Source organism: Typopeltis vanoorti, chromosome 5 (assembly GCF_054136105.1).
Source record: "Typopeltis vanoorti isolate ZY-2024b chromosome 5, IOZ_Tvanoo_1.0, whole genome shotgun sequence".
Lineage (NCBI taxonomy): Eukaryota > Metazoa > Arthropoda > Arachnida > Uropygi > Thelyphonidae > Typopeltis > Typopeltis vanoorti.
In genome coordinates this window covers 61,804,932-61,825,277 of record NC_143553.1, presented here as the reverse complement: position 1 = coordinate 61,825,277, position 20,346 = coordinate 61,804,932, and the positions used below count along the sequence as shown (strand labels likewise).

The following is a 20,346-nucleotide window of genomic DNA, read 5'->3' as shown; positions in this document are numbered from 1 at the left end:
CCTACTTGAGCGTGCATGAAAACAATAAAGATATTTTCTTATTTGTGTGATATTTTATTTTTGTGGAGTAATACTGGAAATATTACATATTTCCAGTATTACGATATGTAACCATATGTGAGATTTATTTAATGTATATCTTCCTTTACCTTTCCTTTAATGTGGCTTAGACTCCAGGAGAATTGTAATAATAATAATAACATATTAATATATTTTATAAATTATTATTACATAATTCAAAAGGAGAAAGTCCATAAACCTATAAACCTGAGTGCATTGTTTTGTTGGCTATGTCTTGCAGAAGATTGCTTAATTCACTGTTTGGAATTAAATATTCTAACTCCTCTCCAACCATCACACTAGATGTCACATTGGTGCCGGTTAGTGATAACAATGTTTAAAGATCATAATTATTGGTTAGTGTTTACGACGGAACTATAATGGTAAGGAGAATTATTTAACCAAAAAATAAAGGAGAAAACACTTAGCCCTTCATATAATAGGACATTAGTCTTTCTGGGTTAAACAGTTATATACAGTTAATATGTTACAATACTGTATTCGTATGTTCGCTTCCCTGATAAAATGTGGTATTTGGATTTCTGTCACTGAAGAAAGCTAGTCGTGATAACGCAAAACGGTAGGTTCTGTAATTGAGTTTGAAATCGTAGTTTGTGTTTGGCATAAACAACGAATTGATATATTATTATTACTATCATTATTAAGAGAGACTTCCAGGGAAAATCAATATGAAATACGAGTCAGGTACTCGTATTTTATTTTAAAGTCAAGGTTTGTTTTTATTGATTTTTTTTTTGTCCTTTATATTTATCGATTTAAATAGGAATTTTTAAACTATAAGAATAATTTTAAATTATATAAATTTTGATATAATTAGAGACAATATATTGAATACCTTTTAAAAGCCTATACTGTCCCTCTTCGAGGGAGGAACAATATATTGCCATCCCCTTACTGCTGATTGGGGATGGTAATATATTGTTATATTACCATCTTCACCTCTTTATCTAAACGTATTTTTGAATGTTAATTGCTTGTATCCTCCGGAAAGTTTCTGGGACAAAAGTTATTACAATTCTCCTGATAGAGGCAAGCTGAGATGAAGAACTATAACGGTAAATGAGTCAGTGCATAGATTGTGTAGGAAGAATGGTGAAAGTACAGTTAGAGAAACTAGAATGTTTGGGGAGAGGAATGCAAGAGTGAACGTGGGTCCAGAGAACCTAGAGATTAGTAGTTATGAGAGTGATCACATGATGCAAAATGTATCACCTAGGTTAACTTTAGTGGGCTAAGTAATACAAGGTGTAATGGAGATTGTGGGATGAAAGGGGCATTGTAGTTTGTGTATACTAATGCAAGAGATATCTGAAATAAGGTTCAGGAGTTTTTGGCATTGGTTAGCACAAAAGTTATAGACATTAGTGAGACATGGTGACTGAGGATATGGCCATAGGAATAGAATGCAAGGGATATAGTGTCTTCAGAGAGGACAAAAAGGAACGGGATTGGGGGAAAGGGTTTTACTACTGATAGCAGAGGAAATAAAGGAAAAAAAGAGAAGTGCATTATGGAAACAGGAATTCAGAGAGCAGCTTATTTGAAGCTATCTGGTGAAATAGAGGCCAACAGGACTAAATATGTAATTGGCTGCTGCCATAATCTGGGGGGGGGGAGGGGGTATAAGGGAGAATGTAGATGACGTGCATTCACAAATTGGCATGATGAGTACAGGTCAAGTAATTATTTATTATTATTATCATTATGTGATACCTCATCGAGGGAGGGCACCTACTCTACCTCTCCATCTCCACCACTCACAATCCACCAACTACAGCGAATCGCAACTATACCAACATTGTCATCTACACAAATGCCATCTACTGGCCACTGCCACCATCACTAGTATTTTCACAGACATCCATGTCCACAATCACAAGCATCCATGCCCACAGCGGGATTCAAACTCGCTGTGGACATGGATGTGTGTGTACGAATCCTGCAGCCTTTTGGCTGGAGAGCTGATACTCTAATCACTTGGTCATCCAGGCCGGCAAAGAATTAGTATGGGAAATTTCGATTATGGAGACATAGATTGGCTGGAGGAGGGGTCATAGGCAGGGAAAGAAATGGAATTTATACAGCTGCTGGGAGATAATATGTATGAGATTCAAGAATGCTGGATCTGATCATTGCATCAGAGAAATTAATACTAACCAAGTAGCTCTGTTACTTCTGCTTGGAGAAAGTGATCATGTAGTCTTGACCTGGGAGATTGCCTGACATGCAGAATTTTCTATTAAGAAAATATATGTAGAATTACAAAGCAGGTGATTATGACAAGCTGAGGAGTCAGCTTTTAACAGAGCCATGGCATAAGAATTTGGAAGGGAGAGATGGTAGTGGTATATGGAAGGTGGTCAAGGAGTGTTTGAAGAAAGCAGTATCTGAATATACCTAGAATCAAAAGGATAAATCAAGCAGGAGTTACATGGATGAATAGCTTCATTAAGCAGGAGTTGCACACAAAGAAAAGGTTGTGGAGGGATTATAAAGAAAAAGGTGATCAGCATGCCAATGATCATGTATAAGAAGATCAGGCAAGAAGGCTGACTCATATGGTAAGAACTAAAGCTAATTATGAGAGCTGATGAGGCTAAAAGAAACCCTAAGGAGTTTTTTCTTTATATGGCAAGTAAAAGAAGGAATGACTGTAAAAAGGACTAATTTTAAGGAGGTAACAGAACCAAACTAAATAGTTGAATTATTGAGTGAGCATTTTTTACTGGTGTAACATCTAGGTAGAGACATTGCAATGCCAGATGTGACATTGACTGATAGGAGAATAAAGGTTGAAGAAAAGGAAGCACTTAAAATATTGCACAGAACCTCAATATGAACACAGCCATGGGATTAGATGGCATATCAGCCCATGTATTATAAGAATATGTGAGGGAATTATTATTATAGAGTCCAGAGAATCGTGAGAGACCCAAACTAACTGTTATGCACGAAACCTCTCCTTAAACTCATTCACTGTCAGGGAACTCGCAACTAATTCTGATAGTCCATTGCATTCATTCACCACTCTCCATGCAAAAAATCTGGTTCAGGTCTGCACATCCCCTTACTAACCACACTCTTATACAACTTCCACAGATTGCCCCTAGTTCTCTGTCTACTTAGTTGCTCTTCTTGCTTGTACTTTGTACTGCTAATGAGTATGCTGATCACCTTTTCTTTATATTCCCTGAATATAAAGCAAAGAAATATAAAGCAAGAGCTGAAAAAACATTGTTTTTTTTTCAGCTCTTGCTTTATATCTCTACTCATCCCCTTAATTCCCACTTGTTTTATCCTCTTGACCTTGGGTGTGCAATCTGATATGTTCTGGAAAGTCTGAAGACTTTATATGTCAAGAAGGGAGAGAACAAGGGGTCACCAGTGGTTATCAAGAGTGTTGGACTAGATTTTTGGCTTTGAGGGTGGTGAATGGATTGCCAGAAGCAGTTGTGGGTGCTTCATCTGTGAATAAGTTTAAGGAGAGGTACTATAGTTTTGTGTGAATAATGGATCTACCATGGTGGGTCTTCTGACACTTGTGTAATAATAATAATAATAATTACAAGTAGCCTATTTTATCTCATTAAAAAATGCTGCTTATCCTGAGCAAAATTTCGACATCTGATTTTTAGAAATGGAATCATGTTATTCATGATTACAAATTACGGTACTGTGAATATTATGCTCTTATTGCAATACAAAAATACACATAAAGTTATTTAGAAATTTATCCACCTCTAATACTAAGAGATGGATAGCCTTAAATATTTTCTGTATCTTGAATAAGCACATTAGTTTAATATTAGCTGTTAAAGGAATGCAGAAATGAATTTACACACATGCACATTTTTTATGTTGCTCCCACCCACGAAATGTTATTTGCAAACATATAGTACATTGTGTTGGAGGTTTAATGGAGTATTCACATCACTAAGAAAGGATTAAAATCTAATTTTAATGCTTCCAGTATTCCATCTCAGTCAGTGCGACATCTTCAGAGAGTACAAATAACACTTGTAACACACACACAAAGACAACACGATACTCAAGATACTGAAGATGTCTCAGTGACTGAGATGGAATACTGTCTTCAAAAAGGCTCAACAAGGATACTGCTAAGCACCCTAAACCTTGGCTAAAATTTTGCTTTTGCACTGAAAGACATGCCATTGCTAGACCTAATGTAGAATGTGGAATCCATCACTTAGCTCTGGAAATAGTCAACAGCATCAAACTTGACATCACCCATATCCTCTCCCAGTCATTGCTTCCTAAAAGTAATCTATTTTCTGGTCAACTCACAACTTTCAGAAAGTTATGAAGATATAAAACATTATCATCACCAGAGTGGATAATTATAATGCCACAGTAATCCTTACTGCCATGGGATATAATTGAAAAATGTTATTATCCAAGATTGTGCTACCTACATCCCACTAGATTATGATCCCACCAAAGCACAGGTTAAAAATTAAAATGTCTACTTTAAAAAAGTATCTTCCTGGCTGCTGGACATCACAAGACAACTCAAACCCTTCTGTTTGTGTGTTTCCCCCTCCACACACACACTGGATATGTTTACCTAAAATCCACAAACATAATTCCTCCCTAAGATCTAAAGTAGTTTCCTCTGATGCTCTATGCTACAAACTGTCAAAACAGCTGGCAAACTCTCTTACCCTCTTCATTGGACTTACCACATCCTATATAAAAAAAACTACCCATTTCAAAACCTTGATTGAAAATCTAACTTTAAATTACAGATATACAGAATAATACAGATAAGCTTTGACATCACCTTACTGTTTACCAATATTTCCTTAAATGACACCTTAACAATCATAAGAAACGTTTTTTCTTTCTAACATCTTAGATCTCTTTTCCTTTGCCATCAGTTCTGACTATTTTTCTTGGAAGAACAAAATTGGCAAACAGAGGAAACCACTATGGGTTACCCCCCCCTCTCTTATCCCTACTTGCCAATTTTTACATAAAACATTTTGAAAAACGTGCCATAGACTCAGCCCCTCTCAAAGCTTCTATCTGGCTAAGATATGTAGATGATGTGTTGTCTATTTGGCCTCATGGCCGACACACTTTAGACTCCTCCTTCAGTCACCTCAATAGTCTATATCCTAGAATCCAGTTTACGATGGAAAAGGAAAATAACAATAAAGAGCCAAAAGGCTATTTTTTCGGCGACATAAATTAAGTTAAGGGACTTACGCTTGGACTCGCCGATAGTTCTTCGGCATGAAACGCTTAGATTTCGATGGATTTTGATCTCTGAGTTCCATACCCAGCTGTTAAATAAAATAATACGGGATTTATTATCCCCTTAACTTAATTTATGTTGCCGGAAAAATAGCCTTTTGGTTCTTTATCGTAGTAATAATAATATATGGGTACACCGGTCTGGCAGTTCATTAGTAGAGGTATATGTAAGTTCAGTTCACTTAAACCTTGATATTCCAGGGTCTACCTACTCACTGATGAGACCTCAATAAAGGTAGAAACTGGTCTGGGTAGTGACCTCTCTTCATAATGTAAAATAGTAATACATCTCCTAGGAGCTGCGTTTTACATTACGAGAAAATATTAAGGATAGTGACGGACCTTGCTCCACCTTTGCCACGAGTTGCACTACCCAAGTGATGACTTATGCTTGGACTCGCCGATAGTTCTTCGGCATGAAACTCTTAGATTTCGATGGATTTTGATCTCAGAATTTCATACCCGACTGTTAAATAAAATAATATGGAATTTATTATCCCCCTTAACGAAAATAACAATAGTTTACCCTTCCTAGACACCTTACTGATCTGCCTTCTGAATAGTAACTTCTTCACTGTATATAGAAAACCCACTCACACAGGCAGATACATTCACAAACTTTTTCATCACCACCCCTCTCAATGATATGGAATCATTAAAACTCTAACCAATAGAACCTATAATCTTTGTTGAAGTGAAATCTCTCTTTCAACAGAACTCAACCATAAACACACCTTCTTATCCAGTGGCTACAATGTTTACAAAATTAAAAAAATATATTAAATCCTTCCCCCATTCTTCAGCCATCCCTTCAGTAGGTTTTCAGAAATGCCATCACCATTCCCTATGCTCAGAGCACATCAGAAAAAATAGCCAGATCGTTAAAAAAGTACAACCTCTACACAGCTTTTAAGCCTCATTGGAAACTTGCTACCCCTTATTCGTTCTACCAAATATTAGCTCCCTCCTCTCTCAGTGCCTGGAATACATAAAGTACCCTGTTCCTGCAAATTGACTTACTTCAGACAGTCAGGTAGATCACTATCCTTTTAGATGAACACAAGTCTTACATGTGTAGTCACAATGATGGTTGGTCAATCTGGCCTTCACAGACCATGTATTGGGTATCACTCACAGGATCTTCTGGAAGAAAACCATAACGCTCCACCATACGAATAAGGGGTAGCAAGTTTCCAATGAGGCTTAAAAGCTGTGTAGAGGTTGTACTTTTTTAAAGATCTGGCTATTTTTACTGATGTGCTCTGAGCATAGGGAATGGTGATGGCATTTCTGAAAACCTACTGAAGGGATGGCTGAAGAATGGGGGAAGGATTTATTATTTTTTTTTAATTTTGTAAACATTGTTGCCACTGGATAAGAAGGTGTGTTTATGGTTGAGTTCTGTTGAAAGAGAGATTTCACTTCAACAAAGATTATAGGTTCTATTGGTTAGAGTTTTAATGATTCCATATTGTTGAGAGGGGTGGTGATGAAAAAGTTTGTGAATGTATCTGCCTGTGTGAGTGGGTTTTCTATATACAGTGAAGAAGTTACTATTCAGAAGGCAGGTCAGTAAGGTGTCTAGGAAGGGTAAACTATTGTTATTTTCGTTAAGGGGGATAATAAATTCCATATTATTTTATTTAACAGCTGGGTATGACATTCTGAGATCAAAATCCAAGAGTTTCGAAATCTAAGAGTTTCATGCCGAAGAAAAAACGGAAAGACTGTTTTTGGAATCTGCAGCAGCACCCAGAAATCATCCTAATTTAAACAAATATAGATGCATAAAACTTCCCAAAATTTGGGAAACAGTCGTCAGCAGTCCCAGTTTGCATCCTAGGCCACCCACAAATGCCGATAGAGGGCACACCACCTAGATAGGACTTTAGAGTCACCCATGTGTTTCATTGAGTATTGTATTGTCTTTGTGTGTGTTACAAGCATTATTTGTACTCCCTGAAGATGTCTCAGTGACAGATGAAATATCGGAAGCATTAAAATGAGTTTTAAATCCTTTTTTAGTGCTGTCAATACTCTATTAAACCTCCAACATGATGTTCTCCCAGCATTTAAGCCTTAACATATGGAAACATATGGTACATTTTGTACTGTGGGTGGGCTAAGGATTTTGTTTTCATCTATTTTTATTAATTTACATTTTTTTTTTGTATTTTTAATTTATTTTTTATATAGTCTGGAACCTGCTCTAGCGTCCAAAGATGGATCTTTTCAAGCCAATTCATGTCTCCAATAAGTGGGGTAGTGGGTTTTGCACTGAGCAGTTCACTTCCACCTAAGAACTTCATTCTTTATGAATCTTCAATATGACTACAACTGAGGACAAGATAATTTGGTTTATTTGTATTAAATAACCAAAGCTGTAAGGCATTACATTATTTCTATAAATTACATGTGTAATGACAATTTTCCCATTCGCAGGACCTGAGTTCTTCTTAGAACTCAGGAACTTCAGTTGGAAAGTCCTTACAAAGGTTCCTCACATCATTTGATAGGATTTGAATCTAGTTCATTCCAATAACTCAGTCATCTAACCAATCTGTGGAGACTTCCAGTTCGGAAAAAGAATATCAATGCAAAAAGATGGTGCTGAAGAAGAGTCAGCAAATTATAATAAAGTCTTAGCTTAATAAACTAATCACATTTTATAACAAAGTGACCACTAATTGAACCAAGGCAGTGTCTACACTGATATTACTGGACTTATGACTTCAAGAGAATACTGTAGAGAGAACTGTATCGGAAGGTATTGAATAAATTTGGATAGTTGAGTATTATTATTACTATTACTATTATTACGGGCAACTCCAGGGAGTCATTAGACTCATCGAGGGAGGCCCCAAATCATATTCATCACAACTATTCGACATTCATACAGTATCTATCATACCTCGCCTTAAACTCATTCACTGTCACAGCATCCACCACAGACTCAGGGAGCGCATTCCACTCATTCACTACTCTAAAAGTAAAGAACCCAGCTCTAACACCTTTACTAACCACACTTTTGCCCAGTTTCCATGGATGTCCCCTAGTCCTCCCACAACCAGCCCTGTTCTCAAAAATATCTTCTGAATTAATTTTATAGACACCCTTCAGTAATTTGAATGTCTCAATCATATCTCCCCTCCTCTGCCTATCAACCAATTTTTGCAACCCACAAATCCTCAACCTGTTCTCATACGGTTCATTCCACAGACCTGCTATCATCTTGATCACTCGCCTCTGGATCCTCTCCACCTCCTCCCCATCAAGAAGAAACCTAGGTGACCAAATCTGAGCACATTAGTCGAGATGGGGTCTTATCAAGGCTCGATACAGAGGAACAATAACCTGCTTGTCAACGTATTCTTCAGCAACCAAGTGATTTGATGAGCTGATTTGGCCACTTTTGCAATGTGTCCCCTAAATTTCAATTCCTTATCCACCAATGCAGTAAACTGCCACCAATCTTTTCACCCCAAAATGCATAACCTTACATTTTGCCACATTAAATTGGCATCCATTCTCCTTAGCCCAAACCTCCAATCTATCCAAATCATCCTGCAGAATTTTGACGTCATCTGCATTCACTATTGCCCTACCCAACTTCGCATCATCAGCAAACAAATGAACTATTCCTCTCAGATCCTTTCTTATATCATTTATGAACAAATTAAACAGCCGTGGTCCAAGAACAGATCCTTGTGGCACACCACTAGTCACAGGCTGTCTTGTGGACACTACTCCTGAGTAAACCACTCTCTGATATCTCTCCGTCAACCACCATCCTATCCATCTCACCAACCTTATGTCCATTCCCATATGCTTCAATTTACTGATTAGAATTCCATGTGGTATCCTGTCAAAGGCCTTAGCAAGGTCCAGTAGAATCACTGTAAACCCATTACCCTTATCCAGTTCAGCCGTCACTGTGTTATAATACGTGAGCAAGTTACTGAGGCATGACCTACCCTTCACAAAACCATGCTGTCCCCGATACAGTATCCCATTTTCTTCTATCCAATCTTGTATTTTCCTCTTGACTATTTTCTCTAAGACCTTGATAATGATTCCTATTATGCTGATTGGCCGGTAATTTTCAACAGCAGCCTTGGAACCACCTTTGTGCAGTGGAACTATTTTCCCCTCTTTCCACCCCCTTGGGACTGACCCAGTCCTGAGGCTCAAATTAAACAAAATGGTCAAGGGCACTGACAATTCTTTGGCTGCTTCACGTACGACACGAGCTGGTATACCATCCACTCCCACAGATGTATTGACATTGAGGTTCTGTATAGACTAGTTACCTCTACTTCATTCATCACAATTCCAGTATAAGCTGTTGGTTCTTCCATTCCTGCAAAGTCACCACCTGGATGATATACTCTTGCAAAGTGCTCGCTCAGTAATTCCACAATATCGACTGATTCGGTTACCTCCCTACCCTCAGCATTTTTTAAGATCATTCTACCATGAGCATTTTTCCTTTTACTTGCAACATATTGAAAAAACTGTTTGGGATTCTCTTTAGACTGCATGGCCAATTTCCTTTCGTAATCTGCTTTTGCTTTTCTTACCACCCTTGTTACCATCCTGGCCTGAGCTTTATACTGTTCCTGCGCCTGATGGTCACCCTTCTCCTTAAATTCCCTCCACAATTGTTTCTTTTTTTGCAGCTCAAGCTTAATAGTGTTATTCATCCATTTAACCACTACTTGATTTATTATTCGGACTCTTGGTATACAGTCAACCATTGCCTCCTGCAAACAGTTCTTAACCACCTCCTATGCACTATCAACATCCAGCCCTTGCAGTTTTACATGCCATGGCATTGAGCCAAGCACACACCTAAGCTTGTCATACTTACCAGCCCGGTAATTCCACATGTACCCTGTCTTAATTGTAAATTCGACTCCTTTAGCCACCTCCCAAGTCATGACCTTATGGTCACTCTCACCAATTGGTGGCAACATGGTCATGTTCATTACAGCCACATTCTCAGTTGCAATTACTAGGTCCAGCACTCTCTGCCCCCTGGTATTTTCCAATACATGTTGCTGTAGATAGTTGTCCCTTAATAACCGCATAAAATCCAATTCCTTCCTCCCATGTGCCCTCTCCTCTTTCCAGTCAATGTTACCATAATTGAACTCACCCATAATAATTACCCTCCTTCCACTCATTTCTTCTATTTGCTTATGCATACTATCCCCACCATCCACTCCATCACCCGGTCTATAGCAGCACCCAATTGTATATTTTGTTCTGCTAGATTCTATCTCACACCAAACAGCCTCAAATGTGCTTTTTTCGCCATCCTGCAGTTCAACTTCTATACTCCTTGGCTGAAGCTCATCAGCTATCATCAATAACACTCCTCCCCCCTTTTTATTCACCCTGTCACTCCTGAACACGCTTTACCCGTCGCATTCAATCCCACTAGCTTTATCATCTTCTGTCAGCCATGTTTCACTAATACTGACAACCTGTGGCCTGGAAGTGCCAACCATGGCCAAAAACTCTTCCTTCTTGTTTCTAATACTCCTGGCATTAGTGTACATGAATTGCAGAAGCCCATTTGTCCCATCCCTACTTTGATGCCTTATACTAACTATCCCATTCTGATTTGTTGTCCGTCGTACTCGCTCGGGCATAATATACTCATTCATACACTTAACTGCTCCCCCTAAAGTCTGCATATCTACTCCCCCCTCTTAATAAATCTAGTTTCCCTGAGTCTGTACATCCACTTCCACATCATTCATCAACACTCTTTCAAGTCTCCATACACCAACTCCATTCAAATGTAACCCATCCATCTTATATAAGTCCTTTCGCCCATCGAACTCATTCCACACATCCACAAATTCCACACCACTCTCCATGCATAACCCACGCATAAAGTCATTGGCAATTATGGCCCTCCTTCTAAATACTTCGCTGTCATACCGCAGTAAGATACTCGCCATCCTAACTCTCTCACTCTTCTCTTTTGCTACCTCAAACAACTCCCTCACATCCTCTATCATTTCCATTTTGTCCTCTTTCAAATCATTCGTTCCTGCCACGATTATCATCTCTTTCACTCTTTCACCCTCTGTTTTTGCAGTCGAATAGATTCGCTGACGTCCTTTATGTTCGCACCCGGCTGGTATGACTTCGTTAAACTCTCAATTATTACGCCTCTTAATAGCGAATCCCCATACAGCACTCGCTCCTTCATTTTATTGACGTTTACGAACATTCTGTTATTTGCCATCAAATCACCCATAATAATTAGAGTATGGATAATAAGCTGATGGTGTGAATAACATACTTGACATTCTGACAGATATCAATGAGTAGTGTTTGGATTAGAGTCGAAGCACATAAATGTAAGTAGGATGATACAGTACATTAGCCTGGGTCGTAATTTTCTTCCTTAACTTGCTGAACTTCTAAGGTTCTTTGCTACAAGTATCAGCTTCTTCCATTCCTTTCTGTCTTGAGCTCATCCAGTCTAGTCCAAGATTCTCATCTCAGCTGTGTTTTTTGGATATTATCTTCCTAGCCTTGCTGGAATGCCATAGTCTTACTGTAGGTCACATTTCATTAAGCTTCATCTTCTTGAATGCTTGTTTAGCCATTCTCTCCTCACCCATTCTTTCCACATGTCCAAGCCATCTCAATCTGAAGCTCTGATTTCATCAGGTAGAAGTGGGGATCTATACAGTTCATATAGTTCTCTTTTCACCTGTTATCTCTTGCAGGTCCAAAGACTTTTCCCAAGGTTTCATTTTCAAAGATTTGCAAAGCTAAACAGTATGTTTAATGATTTTCTTGTATATTTCTGTTTTAACTCTGCTTGACAGATTAAAATGTAGTAAATGATGTAGTGATTGATACGATCTATTGTTTCTGTACTAATTTTTTTTATCTCAAATAATCAATTTTCTAAGATATTTGAAGGAATTGCCAGTTTTAAATCACATGTTATCAATGGTAAACTGGTCATTTTCCCCTTGATTGCGATTTCTACACACTTTTAAATATTCAGTGTTTTCCTAGCTGATTTATTATTATTGGATGGATACCTCCATTAAATTCTAAGACTCATTGTGGGAGACCCAAACTAGCAACACAATATCTGTTGTACCTCTCCTTGTAACCATTAATAGACAAAGCACTCACAACTGACTCAAGCAACTCATCCTATTCATTCACCACACTGAAAAATCTAGTTCTCACACCCTTCCTAACCCACTCTTACCCAACTTCCAAGGTGATTTCTTATTCTGTCCCTTTCTAACCAAGTGCTTAAATATTTCCTTTGTATTAATCCTATAAAATTCTTTGAATAACTGAAATGTTTCTATCATATTACCTCATTTTATCATATTCACTTGCCTCTGGATCATCTTCTCCACTTTCTCATCCCTAAGAAATCTAGGTGACCAGACCTGAATACAGTAATCCAGATGTGATTATATCAAGACATTTTAAAAAAGAATGATAACTCCATTATCTCTGCTCGTTTATGTTCTTCAATACCCAACTAATCCTATAAGCCCAGCCCCTCCCCCCTTGCTACTTTAGCAGTATGCCCTCTAAACTTACTCTCAATCTGTTACTGCCTCCAAATCTCTGGCTTCATCAATTTTGTAGATTACAGTTCCCTCAATATGGTACACAGCTTGTAATCTTTGTAACCCAAAATGCCAAACTTTACACTTTTCTACATTAAATTGACATCCATTGTTTTGCCTGTATTGTCAACCTATTTAAATCATCCTGTAAGCTCTCTACATCACCTTTATTTACTTTACTCTATCAGCAAACTTTACTCTATCAGCAAACAAATTCTCTTCAAATTATTTCCTGTATCATTTATGTTTAAATTAAACATCAGTGGTCCAAGCACAGAGTTTGAGTGATTAGATTGTGTGGTCAACTTTTAGAGATAGATAATTAAAACAGTCTGTATAATCACAACATTAGGAGAGTGATAAAAGCAGCAATTGAAGACAAATTGAGGCAAGAAAGTTCTGAACCAAAGTAGATTATATAGAGGAAATTCCAAGTCATGATACCCTTGGCATAGCATATCAGACCTGACAAAAGCACACTTTTCAACCTTCTTATGAAAGGCATCATATTGTACTGTGAAAAGTTTAGGTGAGCTGCAGTTGTAGAGGGTGCTTCTTCCTGAGGTTTAATGATGAATAACAGATCAGGTTTGATAACGATTGATTAGTATTAAATCCCAGATGTTAGTAATATTTGTTTTTTGTATTGCATGTTATTTTGGTTATTTTTTTTAAAATATTTTTTGTGAGTGGGGGGGGGTGTTATATTTTTATTTATTTATTACAATTTTTTTGTTTGTTGTATTCTTGATATTTTTCTGAATTCTTATTTTTTTTTTAATACTGACTTTTTTTAACTCTTAAGTGATTTTTGACTCTTTTAACACTGATTTTTTTAAATAATGTAATTCATGTTAGAATGTTGGGAAAATTTATAGAGTAGGGTAAAGGACTTGTGTACATGACCATCACATGCTCACATCCCATTCCAAACATGGCAAGTTGTTATACTTGCACTCTCTCCAGGCACAACTGGTTGAGTAAGCAGTAGCAGGATTATTTGCTAGCTGATTGGGAAGTCTTCTGAAGTGTTATGAATGGATTCGGTCCTGTGCACTATCTGATAGGCAGTGGAAACTCCTTTACTGCTGAATGAATGAAGTACAAGCCCCCTCCCCCCTCCAGTACAATAATTGTAGTGCAAAGAGCATGCCCAGAAAGATCATCACTCGCGTTGCATGTAAGAATAAACGGAGAAAACAAAAACTGGAAACCCAACTCTAGAAATGAAATGTGGCAATAGCTACTTCATGCCTCTAGTAAGCAGGACAGCAGTGTTTCACTGGGCATCATCTACCACCTATATGTTCAGTTGACATTTTCCAACTATGGAAGGTATGCTTTTAAGGTAGCATACCTTCAGGTACTCACCTGATGCCTGTTTGTTGAAACAGGTCATACCACAGGCAGGTGTGATTGACTTAGTTGGGAGAGGCTACTCATTGTGCATTGTCAGCTCATTAATGGCTGATATGTGTACATCAGTATATTTTGATTTTGTAGTAGTCATTGATAGATTATCTCATGATAAGTTGATAGTTTAATTTGAATGGATGGATGGGTTTGTTAATAGATTGGCTAGTTGGATAGATTTTTGTCCACAAGTATTAGCAAGTTGTGTATGGATAAATAACATTATCCATGAAGAGTAAAGTCACCAGTGGCATTCTTCAGGCACTTGTTTTGGGACCATTATTAATTAACTAATGAGTTATTGATATTGGGAGAGATTTAAATGAGGACCACACACACACCACATTTGTTTGCAGATGATGCAAAATTAAGAACTATGAGCAGAGAAATGTAGTCTTACAGGAGGATAGGAATAGACTGCATATTCACTTGAGTATATTTACACTTAATTTAATTGCATTTAATCACCCCTTCACTATCTACTTTTCTACTCTCTTAAGATCATTCTGAAATTGAGGTCTTGCCAGTTTGGCGAGTATCCAGTTTATCAGTATATGAGCAAAGAGAAAGCTAAACCAAGTTCTAACCAGATGACTTCTAGAAGTCTTCTGTTTAAATGCTACTTCCTGCCACCCACCTATTAATCAGTTATTTATCCATTTAACCAACAATTATTTAATGAAACATTTAACTAACTAATTGATACTTGGCATATCTTTATTTGCAGGTTCATATATGGAATAGCATTAAAGGCTTTAATAAACTTGAAATAAATAAATCACATCCCAGCCATTGTTGAATTTATCTCCTTTGTAATTATGGTTGGTTCTAGCTACCAGCAAAGCATGCTTGGGGGATAACATTTACAGGAGTAAATTCCATCAGTATACAGAAAATTATTTGTATAAATGTATATGAAAATACCTATACATAAAATTTTAACCTTTGTATAAAAATTCTACATAGATGTATTAAAAATATTCAACAGATTAACAGAGAGAATTCAATCATCACTTTCCAAAATTCTGAAATTTTTAAACCATCATTACTGGAATTAAAAAATGTTTGCTTTTTTTAATTTTTACAAATTAAAACTTCTTTCCTCTAAGAGTGGAGGTTTGGAAGGCAGTGACACTAATGGTTTTGAAAGCATATGATGTGAGGTAGAAGTGGGCAAGACAGGATATTTAGTGGGGTGTTGCTACAAGCCAGGGAGCACAGAAGATAGGGAGCAGATGTTTATGCAGTTGAGCTTGGCACAAGAAGAATGATTATGGAAGATTTTAACTGCAGCAGTATAAGCTGGGAAGAGGAAAATGCATGTAGTAATAAGGGAATGGAATTTCTAGAATTCTTGAGGGACAAATGTCTTAGGCAACATGTAATAGAGGGAACAAGAGGTTCAAGAGTTTTGGATTTGGTCATAGCATCAGAAGAGCTGATAATAAGTGAGATGACATTCCCCCCCCCTCCCCCACCCAGTTGGAGAGAGTGACCATGTAGTTTTGACTTGGAAGATGAATAGACATGCAGGAGTATCAAAGAAAAGGGAATGTATGTGGAATTATAAAGTGGATGATTATAATAGTCTTAAATATCAACTTGGAGCAGTTCCATGGAGGATGGAATTGGAAGGCCAGGATATCATTAGTGCTTAGAAAATTGTGAAAGAATATTTGTTTATCAAATATTCTTTCAGCTTACTATTGCAGCAATAGTAAGCTGTATTCCACAAATGAAGAAGAGGACATAATTTGGTCTAAAGTGGATGACAAGCAATATGAAACAGGAACTGCAGGTGAAAAAGAGATTATGGAAGAGATATAAGGAGACGGGTGGAGAGCAGATGCATGAAGTTTTTTTTTTTTTTTGTATATGGTAAACCCTTTCCTTACAATCATGTGATCCTTTTGAATCATCTGAATTGACTGACCAGTGCTGAGTCCTGTTTTTTTCTGAATCTACAACCATCTTTCTAATATAAGTGTAGTTTATATTAGAACAATCTCTCTTCACAGTACATAGTGGGAAAATCACAGGATATCTGGAGTAATCAGTATCATACTGTATACCTGAAGTTAGGAGGGTAAATCGGGTAGGAGTTAGATGGACAAGTAGTATCATTAAGCATGAGCTGCAACAAAAGAAAATGTTGTGGAAGGCATATAAGGACAAAGATGACCAGCATGGCAAGGAAGACAAAACCAGATTATGAGAAAAAATTAATCAAACAGGCAAAAGGAAATCCCAAAAAATTTTTCATTAGGTGGCAAGTATGAGGAAGAATGACTATGGAAATATAACTTCAACGAGTGCAGATAGTAGAGAGGTATCAGAGGCAGATGAAATTGTTGAGCTACTGATGAGTGACCATTTTGCAAGGGTATTTCATCCAAGTGAAGATATCGTTATGACGGGGACCGATGTGAGAACAGAAGTTGATGAATTGAAGCTACTTAGGATATTACGGAATCCGAATGTAAATACAACTGTAGGATTGGATGGGATATCGCTTGCATTTTAAGAGAATGTGCAGGAGAACTGGAGAAGCCTTTGACTAGGTTTTCTAATTTAAGTCTCAGTTCTGGCAATGTCTCAAAAGAATGGAAGAATGACAAAATATTTCCTTCACATAAAGGAGGATCTAAGTCTGATTTCAGGAGTGGTGGTGAAAGTGCTGGAAAAGTTGGTCATAAACAAAATTCAGGAATGGATGTATAAGAATGGGATACTCTGAGGGGCAGCATGGTTTTGTGAAGGGTAGGCCATGACTTAGTAATCTATTAACTTTTTATATTTATAATAAGGTGCCAGTTGAGTTGGATAAAGTGAGTGGCTACATAATGATACTGCTGAATTTTGCAAAGGCATTTGACAGGATACCACATGGAACTGTGTTATGCAAACTGCAACAGATGAAGATGGATATAGAACTGGGTGACATGGATAAAATGGTGGCTCATAGATAGATACCAAAAAGTAGTATATGGAGGAGTAGAAGGCAGGTGACTAGTGGTGTGTCACAGGGGTCTGTGCTTAGAACACTGCTGTTTAATTTGTAAATAAATGATATATAGGAAATAATTTGAAAGGAGATATTTAGTTGTTTCCTGATGATGGAAGGTTGGGTAGGGTAATAATTAATCAGGGTTATGTAGAGAGCTTGCAGAGATGATTTAAATAGGCTGACAGTTTGGGCAAAATATAATAGATGTCAATTTAATGTAGAAAAGCATAAAGTTATACATTTTGGGATACAAAGATTACAAGCTGTGTACCACATTGAGGGAACAAGGAAATTGATGAAGCCAAGGATTGGCAGATAGTAGTAGTAGATAGAGTTGAAGTTTAAAGGGCATATTGCTAAAGTAGCCAGGGCAGCTCACAGAATTACTTTTATTGAAGAACACATTAACAAGCAGAGATAAGGGGGTTATCATTCCTCTTTATAAAGCCCTGATGTGACATTCTGTGCTTAGGTCTCACCACCTGGATTTCTTGCCGATGAAGTGGTGGAGAGGATCCAGAGGCAAGTGACCAAGATGGGGCGTGGTCCGTGGAATGCTCCCTGTGAAGATAGATTGAAGGTTGGTGGATTGCAGAAGTTGGTTCGATTTAAGTTAATTTTCAAGTAACTTAAATTGAAACATTTAAGTTACTTGAAAGATTTTATAAGATTCATGCTGGGTTATTGTTTCATCACTTGGCTAGAGGGGACAGAATAAGAGGTCATCCCTGGAAGTCGGGTAAGAGTGTGAGGACTAGATTTTTCACTTGAAGAGTGGTGAATGATTGGAATGAGTTACCTGAGTTAGTTGCGAGTGCTGTTTCTGTTAATAGCATCAAGGAGAGGTGCGATAGATATTGTGTTGATAGTTTGCATAATTGCAGATTGGTTCCCCCACAATGAGTCTTAAGACTCCATGGATATGCCTATGCAATAATAATAACTTAATTTGACCTCATTGAATTTACATTGGGTAAATAGTCTTGGCAGTAGTGTGACAAAATAGGTTTCATCCTTCTGCCTCTACATTTCTTAAAATTTGTGTTATACTAATGAATCAGATCGACAGAAAGAAGTTTGAAATTTGTACTGAAATAATGTATCTATATAAATTTAGATAACTTTAAAATGTATTCAAAATATTCTTGTAAGGAAATCCCAACAGTACTAAACATTGACAGAAGAGCTTAAAGATTTCCAGTAGGAAATTGGCCAAGTCATAATATTTAGAACAGGATATTAAATATCTTTTTTTCAACCAATATTGTAACTATACAGTTTCTAAAATGACAGAGCACAACTTTATTCTGTACTTAGTGCAGTCACTGACCTGACTGCACTTTCAAACTGTCCAGGGCTCAGAAGTCAAGTAGAAACCTTAAGAGCACCTCACCACCACTACCACATTAAACTGCAGCAGTCGTATGTTGGAAAGTTGCATCTTACTTTAAACTCTCTACAAATGACTCAATTCATATTTATACTAGGAATGTATATTGTGTGTGTGTGTGTAACTTAATAGTCATTGCAGATTTAACTATTTTTATTTTGTTGCTTATTTTATTCTTTTTATTCTTCTCATAGCACAATACCTCATCATTTCAGTAAGAAGCTTAATTACCATGCATATTGAAAATATCAAATATATTCATTTGTGTCAAGTTCATGGATGAAGAGGCAGCTACTCAAAATGAAAATTCAATGGACTCTTGATTCCTGTGCTAGGCGTCTTTGGGAACGACTGAAATTTCAAGCATATGTTCTGAAGCTTACCTGCTGCTCTCTTTGCTATAATGAGTTTGCTGATAAATATTATCTGAGTGATACATGTATGGAACCAATGTTCTGGTTTGTTGATCATTTTTCTAAAGCACTGGGTCCAGTAAGTATAATTGCAATATTAACAAGAAATTAAATATGCATGATTTTCACTGTTCCAGTCAGTTCATATTTTAATCCCTGCATAGAAATGTTATTTGATTAGTCAATTTCTTCCCTGTGGAATGTAAATAAATTATACTTCTGGCAGATATATCTTCTTTGATTAATTTCAGTTTGGGATACCTAACCAATATAGGAATATTTGTTAATTTTAGTGAGTATGCAAAAATTATTTTCTAAAATTTAAAGCAGGAGCATGAGATGAGAGATCAGTGTAATAATTTAAAATATCAAAAATCCATAATTCCAAATATGCAAAACTTGTGAATCCACATACCACTGATGCATACATCTATCACAATGTACATTGCTTTAACATGTCACTTTTCAGAGTTGCTGCTCTTTTACCATGGATTGCTGTAGCATATGCCACCATTTAGTCTAGACATAACCACCTTTTAAGAGCAGTGAATTAAAAAGTATAACACTTATCAGTTATTTCATTGATATTTTAATTATGCTAAAAATTTTCATTTTTATTTCAAATGAACACGGGTTCATTTGATAACATTAATGGATGGATAATGCTTCCATGAAATTTACAAGAAATGAAACAGGTGTTTATTTCTAAAACAGGTGAATCAATTTTTTGTCATTAGAGAAGGTAGCTAGCATAATAAAAACAGAAAATGCTGTCCTTGGAGATCTAAACAGAGTAGGAAATTAATCTGAGGTATATAGAAATGTTTTGAGAAAATTTGGAGAAAAGGATTGAGATAATAATGATGAGTACCTGCTAGATTTCTGTTGCAGGTATAGACTGGTCATTACTTACACCACATTTCAACATAAAGATGTGCAAAAATTCATGTGGAGAAAAGATGCAAGAAAAAAGGAAAGTCTTTGATAATAATGATATCTCTGCTCTGGTTCAGGATACATGAGTATTATACGAATAATTTGAAATTGGAAGTGATCTTCATTTAGTTTTAAGCAGAAAACATATTTTTTTTACATATTTTTACTTTTTCTTTTCAGCATGAATATTATATTGAAAAG

The 20,346-nt window shown here is 36.8% G+C and overlaps 1 protein-coding gene across 2 annotated transcripts in view; it reads left to right on the top strand.

The window, feature by feature from the left end:
* The first annotated feature begins 436 nt into the window (after positions 1 to 436).
* The window catches only part of LOC150106467 (palmitoyltransferase ZDHHC16), a 142,836-nt gene continuing 122,926 nt past the window's right edge, over positions 437 to 20,346 (top strand). For both annotated transcript variants that reach the window (XM_090392464.1, XM_090392463.1), the window contains exons 1-2: positions 437 to 640; positions 18,991 to 19,288. In XM_090392464.1, coding sequence (XP_090248590.1) covers positions 19,076 to 19,288 — 213 coding nt within the window. In that variant the 5' untranslated portion in view covers positions 437 to 640; positions 18,991 to 19,075. The remainder of the gene's footprint in view (positions 641 to 18,990; positions 19,289 to 20,346) is intronic.